General features: G+C 42.0%; 1 protein-coding gene across 1 annotated transcript in view; it reads right to left on the bottom strand.

Annotated features, from left to right (window-relative positions):
- Positions 1-1,477: 1,477 nt before the first annotated feature.
- The window catches only part of GPC3 (glypican 3), a 441,123-nt gene continuing 431,767 nt past the window's right edge, over positions 1,478-10,833 (bottom strand). The window contains exon 8 of the mRNA XM_033119596.1: positions 1,478-2,010. Within this exon, the coding sequence (XP_032975487.1) occupies positions 1,841-2,010 (170 nt within the window). The 3' untranslated portion in view covers positions 1,478-1,840. The remainder of the gene's footprint in view (positions 2,011-10,833) is intronic.

Genomic DNA, 10,833 nt, shown 5'->3' with positions numbered 1-10,833 from the left:
CTGACAAAAATCTGGTGTTGGAATTGCTACCGGTGCCAGACCTTCAGCTCTGTGAGAGCAGGGATCACATCTGTTTTGTTTTCCATTGTCTCCAGCATCTGATACAGCACCTGACACCCAATAGGTATGAAAGCCTAGTTGTTGAATAAACAAATGTTGAAGAAGCCCACCTGAGGCCTAGAGTAAGCATCATTTCCTATAAATCATGGGTTTCCTGATGATAACATTTGCAACCTGACCCAGGGCAACTGTTGGCCTTTTCATGTGGCAGCCCCTGGAGAAGGGTGACAGAACAAGCCTGATACAACAGCAAAGAAGCTTGGGGATTGATTTCGTCGCACTGTTTGGTTCTACCTCTCTGGGTTTGGAAACAATATAATTTGTGCAACTGTTGCCACGCAGCAGCCTACCCGTCTGTCTCATCGTACCTGCCCCTAAAGAAAGGAGAGTCTGTGAGACGGATCCTTTCAGGGACTTTGCTTCATCTTTGTGCTTATACCTTATGTCTCCCTGTTTGGCCCCAGAAAGATGGTTAGCTAGTCAAAGACAGGTACGACTCCCCATGGAGGGGGGCAACCCAAGCCAGACACAGCCATGTGGGGACCATCTGGGGAACTCGGGAGGTTGATAGAGGTGGGCACAGCCCCCCCTCCTTCCCCCGACTAAGAAGAGCCTCTGCCTCTGTGGCTGCATTCTTTCCCACAACCTGCAAGGGAAGTGATTCAATGATGTGCTCTCCATCTATTCATATGCATAAAGGTTTTATCCCTTGGGGGCAGTACATACATCCTGGGACTTACGGTTCAGCTGCCTGCAGGCAAGGGTGATTGGCTTGAATCAGTTTCCTATTGTAATGTATGGGATTCACAGATCTTGAGATTGACAAGCTTTACCTCTTTTACTTCCACACCTAACTAATAAAAGCCATGCATTGGCCCGATTCAGAGCTCCGTCCTTGAAGCTGCAGTCCCTTGACTCCACTTGCACTGTACTCTCCTCTACTGCCTTTCTTAACCTTGTGCCACCCTCCTCGTTACCCACAACTCTTGTCGTGCTGGACGCGACATGCAACTGTGCATGACCCACATAAAAGATTTCTATTTGGGCAAAGCATTTTCAGCAAAGAGAAATTTGTAAAGAGAGACAGTGGAACTTTCTGAGGTACCTTTAATTTCATAGGCAAGGCACTCTAACCCAAAGTTTCTGAATCGAGATGATGGATTGGCTGTGTGTTGGAATGGAGTGGTTTTGACTGGGGTTTGGGGCCAGGATTGAGATCCACCCAAAAGGTGGGCTGGGAGGTAGGTTTCAAGGCCCCGGTTGGCAACTGGAGGGATTTCCTTATACTGAATATACTAACCAGGTGAGAAGGAGGAAAAGCATTGCATGTTCACCATATACGAGGGCTTACAAAAAAGACCCAATGCATTTTTATTTGAGCATTTATTTTTTTTTCCAAAGAAATCCATGCAAAGAGAGAGAAAGAGAGAGAGCGAGAGAGAGCGAAAAAGAGAGAGAAGGGGGGGGAGAGAGAGAGAGAGAGAGAAAGAGAGAGAGAGAGAGATGGTAACCATGTTCTAGCAGCCAAACCTAGGAAAATAATTTGGCATGACTTGATTTTTTTTTTCTTTGCAAAAGGACAATCTATACTACCACTAAAATTTACCTTCCTCCTAAAGATACCACTTGATTTCGAAAACATAACACATGGTTAGTCTTCTACTTAATGGCTGGAGGAGGCATATAAGATAAAAAAATAGAAAAAATAAGAAGGTGGTTCCCTTTATGGAGGAAGACCACAGGGTGCTGGAGGACAGCACAGGTGCTGTGCACTAGGAAGTCAGTGCACCAGGAAGAAAAAGCACACCACGTAGATGGCCAAACTGGTCAGAACCTTCAGGGGGGAATGGCCATTCCCGAGGTTGTGAGAGGCAGCTATCTCATTGTCCTTCTGATTCACATGTTGCTTGCTTCCAGGAGCGTCATCCACATCCAGATCATAAGCCAGTTCTGCCAAAAGCAAAGAAGAATTTTAAATACAGGATTACCAACAGCATCAGGTGGACATTATTCATGGCTCAAGCACTTGTCCGGACTGCTGGGATGGCCGAGCTTTTATTTCTTCCTCTTGTGGAAAGGAAAGCTGCCAGGAGATGGCTAGAGGTGCTCCTTCCAGAGATCATACCAATGGGGAGTAAGCTGGCTGCTTTCCTCTCCACTGTGGTTCTACCCACACCTCAGGGTGCACATTGGCCCTTTGCACTATCTCCTCCATGGAAAAGCTCTGCTTGAAGGTCATTTTCCCCAGATCTCACTGGTATCAAAATGTAACGTGCAGTGTGGGTGACTCCACGTGTCTGCTTGTGTGTGTGTGTGCGCATGTGTGTGTTGATGGGGGAGGGGATGTTGTGTACTCCCAGAGCACCTTTCCTGGGCCCTTCACCCCATATAGCTCTTCTCCTGGGAACCTTGCTTCAGAGTGGAAGACAGGGTAGTTTGCCATTGAAAGGTGTTTTATTTTTCCCCAATATTTCTTATTTTATCCCCTCTTTCATCCCCTCTTTTAAAAAATGCACAAAAGTAAAACTGATTTAATGCATCGGATTTAAACTGCTACCAAACGAATTAGGACTAAGGAGAGGCTAATGGATAAGGGTCTTCTTTCTTTGACTGCCTACAGTTTATGATCTGTTCATGATTCTGAAAAGAAATTGGAATGTTGGGGTTGGCCTAATGAGAAAGTCTCTCAGAAGGCAAATCTAAGTAGATAGTGGTTTGTTAGGAAATTCGAGATGGTTGGCCCTGGCCCAGGGCTCAATTTCTTTCAGATTTGTGTTTCCAGATTTAGAGCTCAAATCTACTCCCTTGACTTTTCTAGACTCAGTCACCAATGTTTCTATTTCAATAGCTTGTGAAGGTGATGTGATGTGAACGACCTCACCAGCCAACTGTCCTGTGGAGCCAGAAAGATCCCTTAGGGACACTGAGATGCATAGCAACAGGCACAGAGGAAATGACTGGGATTCTACAGAGCCAAAGAAGGCAGAGGAAGGAAGGGCTCCTCTTACAGGGGATGGAACATTGAGTAAGTCACAAGAAGAAAGTGTGAGGACTCAGCTGGTCCAGAATGCATACAGAGCAGGGCCCAGGACCAGGGCTGCTCTAAGGCTGGCATTGGTTAGAGCAGGGAGCAAGGTCAAGGTGATCAAAGCTAGGGGGTCTGATTACACAGGCTGCAATACTATTTTCCAAAAGGGCTACTGCAGTTTATGATACCACCAGCAATGATGAGGGAGCCAAATTTACTGAGCCTCAATTGAAAAACGGCATTGTATTCAGTGTACCATATCTTAACGTTTCTTTAATTTGCATGTATTTGATTACTAGTACAGATCAACATTTTCTGTTTTAGTTTACTAATTGTATTTCTCAATGCGTAACAGTTCATATTCTTTGCTTTTCTATCAAATGGGTATTGATATTTTTCATGTTAATTTGAACATATATGTTTTATTGAATCCTTTGCCTACCTAGCTTATTCAATATAAATATTTTCAATTGTGTTATTAATTATAGTTATTTTTCATTGCTGTATAAAGAAATTAGGTCATAACTTTTAATATATATGAATCTGACTACATTTTGCTTTTCTAAAGCTGAGAAATTTTTTCTTCTTGAGTGCCAATAAGCATTCAAATGAAAATTTCCAGGGAACCCTCTTACCCAGGGCAAAGCGACTCAGCAGACTGTAATCTAGATTCTCTCTCCCACCAAAATAAATACATACAAAGAAAATAAAAAGAGAAAAAGAACAAAGAGCAATGTTCTGCTTGGAAATCAGACCTCTTTCTCTGAAAGGTGAACTATGCAGAGCGCACAGAGAAGGCCGAGGTCAGCTGTCAGTCGGCAAGGATAACACAGGCTTAGGTCACGATCGAATTTCACCAAAGTTGAGAACACATATGGCTGTATCTGTTGAAAGCCCAGCCTTGAGTCTCACAGCAACTTCTGAACTTAAATGAAGAGGCATATTTTTAGGATTGACCTGAATGAGTGCACTCAGCATCGCTTTCAGATTCCTTTTCTGGATATTCCCCTTGCCCAACATCAAGATGAAACAACATCTATTAATGTTACCACTCAGTACCTACACTATTTATCTTGCTCTTCAAATAATCTGCAAACACTAAACAGTTTTGTGTACTACAGCAGTTATGGTAAACTCAGAAGTTATGTTAAATCCAGTAGTTTCCAATCCTTTTTTTGCCACCAAAGACCCCTTTTGTTATTTTTATCTCTTGGACCCTGTATTTTGAAATGATGAAAATAGCTACCAATTATTGAGTCTTCATTGTGAGCCAGGCACTCTGCTAAGCTATTTATGTTATTTCATTTAATTTAACCTTCTCAACAATGTTATGAGGTACGTATTATAATTCCCATTTTACAGATGAGGGAGCTCAAGCTGATATAGCGGGTAAGTCACAGAGGTGCTACTTGAATGCAGGCTGGATTCTGAACCTCCTATGAAGCTATACCAGCTCATGAAAAATTCTGTAGAACAAATAGACCACAGTGATTAAGTAGTAATGGATCAAAAAAAAAAAAAGACACAAAAAAACCCCACAAAAAAACACCAAAAAATAAAAAAAAACACCAAAAAACAAACAAAAACAAAAAGCAAAACACAAAATTCGATTAGTGAAATACATACTACCAAAGAGAACATCTAAAAAAGCATGAGAAAAATCAGTGTTTCTACATAAAACTAATCACATACTTGATTAAGTAGCCTTATTAAGGTTAGTGAAATACTGAAAAGAGCACTGGGTTTGGGGACTCAGAATGGGTATTACATTAGTTCCATTTCCCTGAAGAAATCAGTAATGATGGCCAGGGCCATTAGACACTCCAGGCACAAAGTCTTTTACCTCCAAAGGGCCCCCAGGAATGTTCAGAATAATACCTTCCTGTGCTTCCCAAGCTGTGGCTAGAGGTTTCCTGAGGTTCCCCATTCAGCAGCAGCAAACGTTTTCACCCAACCCCATAGCCAGGCCCCTGGGGCTTATATTGACGAGAATCCAGCAAAAACACAGTCTGGGGCTGGGCCACCATCATGGAAATTAGAGATGGAGGGGACAGTTTCGCAGGACAAGGGAGCATTATGGGATATAGAGGAAATACGGTTTTGGTCAAAGATAAATATGGACACTCCTGAACAGGGGAAATCTAATCTAATTTAATTCAACAAACTTAATGGTAGCCTACTATGTCCCAAGCATTAAGCTAGAAGGTTGGAGAAAGACTTAGTGTTTGCCTTCAGGAATCCCACACGCTAGCACTCTAGCAAGGGAAACAGACCAACAGAAAACCAACTAGATACTTGGCAGAAAGTAGAAAGGGCTCAGATAAAGGCACAAGCAAAACACCATGGGTATAGAAGGGAGACATAAAAATTCCAAATAGAAGGATCTGGGAAGACTTTTTGCAACAATCGGGCTATAATCTACACCGTGAAGGATGGGTGGAACTACAGAAGGGCTGATGAAATGGTTATTCATATTAGGCAGAGGGTTCAGCTTGAGCAAAATCACCAATATCAGGAATTGTAGGTAGGGTACACTCAGTGGGAACAAGTAGCTTCTATGGTAGGAGGGAGCATAGAGTGTACATCGCTGTGAGGTAGGGGTGTGTGTGTGTGTGTATTGCGTGCATCAGCCATATCATGGCAGATTAGGAATGCTAAGACTTTATTGTGGGCAATAAGGAGCCATTGAAGGTTTTTAAGTAAGGAAACCACATAATCTGATTTGTGTCGTTTAGAGAGATCATTGTTAACAGTTTGGAAGACAGCCCTAAGTGGGAGAGACTTGTCAGACATCTTGTCTTGGAAAAAAGAAGCCTATGGGAACAGTATCTGGGGTTCAGCTAGTAGCAAATATAAAAAATTTTAAAAACCTACAAAGAAGCTAAATCTATATCAAACCAAACCTTTCTCAGTTTGCTACAAACCAGATGTACCATGGGAACCACCACAAACCATTTTCTTTTAAATCATTCATACTTAATGTTTATCAGTGATTTTCCAGAACATATCTTTGTTGTATTAGGTACATATTGTAAAATGCACGTAAATTGTTTCTATCTTGCAATTGATTGTCAGTGAGAACCTTTTGGGCCAGCAAGGAGATTTTCATGCTAAATCCAAAAATCTGTTTCTATTTGTAATCAGTTTAACTACACCCAGAGGGTAGACCCAAGAATGTGTACTAATTACACACTCAGCCAGCCCTGACTCTCATTTTGTCCTCATGTCCTCTGTGTTGCAGATTAGATAAACCTTTTAAAATAATCATCAGTCATTAAGGTCTGCAAGTTGTGAACATTTTTCTGCTTTTTCCGTTGGGCAAGGCACTCAGTGGGGAGCCCTCCATCCTTATTCAGTCTTCTGGTGCAGTTCCTAAAGTGGCTGTACCATCCTGCAAGGCTGGAGCTCTGGGTGACAGGCCTGGCTCAGCCCCTGACTTACTATGTCACCTCTGACAAGTCATTTCCCTCTCCTCTGGGCCTCTGTCACCCCATCTGCTAAATCAGGATGTTGGACTGCATGGACTCTAAATTTCCTTCTAGTTTTATTTATCTCTGATTTTAAGGCTCTTGGGGTCTGGTGAGGGACACAGTTTGCTGCAGGCTGATCATTTCTCTGCCCAAGGTGGCTGCCCCCAGCAGAGCTTCCATCAACAAGTAAGTTCAATCAGTTGTTTCTCTTGGGATGTGAGTTTTTCTGGTGATCTTCATCAGTTACCAAACTCTGAATCCCTTCTTCTTCAGCTGTTCTAATTTTGGATAAGAGGCCCTGGCAATAAATAAATCCACGTTGGACTGTTTTTGTTTTCTTTAAAACGTGGCCTAATAACTTCCACTAAAGCCAGTACACACAAAGCTTTGGGGGAGATGTGGCTGGACCTGGGGTATATCAAGCAGGCATGCACAGGGAGCCAAGGAAGATCTGTCAGCCAGTAAGACAAGCCTTTGGGCCCTTACAAAGCCACTGGGGTCTTGAGCATATAATAGGAAGCAAATGCTTGTGCTCTCTGATGGCATCAAGGAGGGCAACGCATTGCTCTAGGGGCCTCACCCTCACCAGCAGGCAGACTTCACAGGGCAGCCTGAAAGAAGAGCTGCTATCAAAATACCAGGGGAGAGAATGCTGCTGTTGAGCCAAACATAGGGTTTCTTCCTTGCCAAGCTTGCACCAGCAGATGGCTTCAATCTGGCCCTAATATAGCAACAGAGCAATACCACTATTCCTGTGTTTTGCATTTGCTGTGTACAGTTGGCCCCCAAGACATGAATATGCGAAACCTTCAGTACACTGCTTGGCAGACCCCAGAGGCTGAAACTGGGGAAATCTCTGGAGAGATCATGTTCATTGCACTGCTGCTCACTCTGCTGCCCAGTCCCACAGAAGCCCTTGGGCTCTGCCTTTCACTTCTGAATCACAAACAGATCTTGGTTTCCTTGCCCTCCCCTTAACACAATCCCCTCTCCTGCCACATCGGCTCCCTCACCCCCGCCTTTGTGAACTTTCAGGTGTGAAATGACTACTTGGACTTGAAAGAAGACGAAAGTGACTTTACTAATGAACCTTGGGTCTCTGGGAGTTTAGATTTTCTTCTTCATAGATCAGACAGGGGGACCTGGCACACTTGAAGTATCTGGATTTTAATTGGTCTAATGGGACTCCTTTTAGAATGGGCTCATTCTACAATGCGCCTTCTTGACAAACAAGTGAGCTGCCAATTTTGCCTACTAAATGATGTAAATCCTGGAAATAATTCAATGGCCTCTCCTGGAAGAGAGCTGGGGCAGTGAGATGTCCAGTTCATTGCTTACAGCTAATTCCAGTCTGCAAACATCCTTCAGTTCCAGCTATGGAATGTTGAAAGAATACAATGGATTTTGCCATTACTATACTATACTATAGGCATTACCTCTCTTATTATAGGCCTCTGCTTCTCAGTCTGGGCTATATGTATCTTCAGGTTACACTGCAATGGACTGTGGGTACACAAAGCTATAGCATGCTTCTTCCTAGGGATTTTGGGGCGGGGGAAGCACACTAATTTATAGAAAAACGTGCAAAGCCGTATGATGGAGGAGAAATGTACTATTTGCAAACTCATTTAAGACTTCATAAAATATTTCACGTTTACTAGGACCTTCAGGTTATATCCTAGATCCTTAGGAGCATGTGTTCACTCTTACTCTTTACTGATGTATGGGGTACTTAGGAGGTGGAAAGGTCTTAAAAGCACTGTTAAGCAACGTGGGTCACTTGGGCTTTGTAAACTACCACACTGGATGCTCTCACAAATTCCTTATTAATGACTTAAGGTAGCTTTTTCTATCACACCTTCCTTGCCTAGAAGGGAACCCCACAGTAAATTCCCTTAACTGGGGCTCAGACTGCTAAGTTTTCTAATACAAAATTATTTCCAGGGGTTCAACCACTAACTATGCTTCACTATTGCATTCAGCCATTAAGAAAGGAACAAACAAAAATATCACTGAATCCCTTTGAAAAATAAATCAGTTTACTGTAGAATCATGTTAGAATATGGACCACTATTATACTTACTTAGGTACATCACGAGTAAAGTCATATTCCTAGAAACAGAATAACTCCATCCTGGAAACCCTGACAGTAATGAGTGGTGGTGTAGGTGCTGGTCGTCCTCCTTCAGCCCCAGGATTAATACCACCTTCCACAGGAGTGCCGTAACTATTACTCTCATGTCTACAGATCCTTCTCACATGAAGATGCCTAACAGCTCCACAGGAATCACAGCTCATCAAAGCCTTTACTTCCCACTCATTCTCATGGGAAGCAATGGGCTTGAGAGTCGGTGGAATAGGAGTAACTGGTGACAGACACACTGTTCAGCTAGGGTCAGGGAAGAAGATGAAGAGAACAGACTTAGAGAAGGCAAAGGAAGAGAACATTTTATATAGGGGAGGGTTAGCATGGTCAAATGCTAGAAATGTCACAAAAAGGAAGGACTGAGAAGAAGCTACTGAAAATGTCAATAAGAAGGTTATGGGAGCCTTTTGTGAGAAGTTTCAGGAGGGTGTTTGGATCAAAACCAGATAGTACTGATTTGAGGAGAGACAGGAGGGAGCTAATGTGGATTCACTGAATACTGATTAGTCTTTGGAGTAGTTTGAGAGTGAGTGAAATGAAGCACTGTCACCCTGACTGTGCCTGAAGTATTGTGGCATTGCTACCAGTGTCGCAACACCTAACTAGTCTGTACAACTAAACTTTGCTAGAAGGTGCCTCCAGAGTTCCAACCTAAGATGGACTTTGGAAATGCTATTTCTTACCTTTGATGCATAAACAACTTGTACTAGACACTTAGATACTTTTACACCAATGTTTATAGTAGATTATTCATAATAGCCAAAAGGTGAAAGCAACCCAAGTGTCCATCAATGGATGAATGCACAAACAATATGTGGTATATACATGCAACGAATATCATTCATCCCCAAAAAGGAATGAAGTACTAACACATGCAACAAGGTGCATGAACCTTGAAAACATGATGCTAAGTGAAAGAAGCCAGCCACAAAATACCACATGGTATATGATTCCATTTATATGAAATATAAATAGGCAAATTATGGAAATGTTGGTAATGGTTATATAACACCATGAATGCAATTATGCCACCGAATTGTATACTCAATTTCTAAAATAGCAAATTTTACGTTATATATATTTCAACATGATTAAAAAAATCTATAGAAACCAAAAGAAAATGTCATTTGGGGCACACCTCAGTTCTTAAGGAGAGTGCAATGCTACTCTGGTATTTTAATTTGTAGAGGGGTATGTGTGAATATACCTGATACCAAAGCTCCACCCCCAAATCGTACTCTTTGGGTGCTTTGGAAGTCAAGTTAATTCTTTTGGACATTTAAGCACTACCCTAAAATGGCAGATGTGGCTCCTCAATTGGGAATGGAGAACACGGGCAATTTTTGTCAAGGATTTTTATCTGAGGCCAACTATTTAAAGAGAAAATTTTATACAACCTCAGGAAACTTATATTTACTTTTGTGACTTGCACAAATGATGCTAAGCTGAAACTGTGTTAAAAAAATTGATCAAAGAATACACTGTCCTCATTGCTTAAAAAAAATTAATGGTTTAGATTCATAGAGCTCTCTTTATAATATAAATTTCAGGCATGATGTAGCTACAGATGTATGTATCATTGGACTTTGAGGATACAGAAGGAAAACACAAAATGTCACCTGTAGCCAAATCCAATTGCTGGTAAGGGGTCAGGAGAGTGAGGGAGTGGCCTTAGAGTCCCTCAGAGCCCAGGCTCCAAGATGCTCAATGAAAAATTCTTTGATAGAATTTGGGGCAAGACTTTATATATATACTTGGATGGAAAAACCCAAAGTCTGGTAATCTTGCCTTTTTAATCAGCCATGGTGGATCTTAGAAAAAAAAATGTACCTGAGAACTAAAATGCTTACAATGTCCTGGCAATGACCAGCAGCAAGGAAAATCACTAGTACAACAGCCAATTGGTCAAAATGGCTATGTCCTTGAAAACACGCAGCCTTGGTGTGGGAACATTGCAGGCCAGAAATCAACAGCAGGGAGGTATCCTCATAAATGAAAGATGAAAGATCTCCCTAAGATGTTCCATTTGAATTTGTTCCTTAAAAACTCTCTAATTGTGAAATGCCTCCCTCGTCATCAATAAGATTTGGGGAATTGAGACTATTTTCCCCTGAATTTACTTGGAAGAA

Source organism: Rhinolophus ferrumequinum, chromosome X (genome assembly GCF_004115265.2).
Source record: "Rhinolophus ferrumequinum isolate MPI-CBG mRhiFer1 chromosome X, mRhiFer1_v1.p, whole genome shotgun sequence".
NCBI lineage: Eukaryota > Metazoa > Chordata > Mammalia > Chiroptera > Rhinolophidae > Rhinolophus > Rhinolophus ferrumequinum.
Note: the sequence above shows the minus strand (reverse complement) of the source record. Positions and strands in the feature narration are given on the sequence as shown.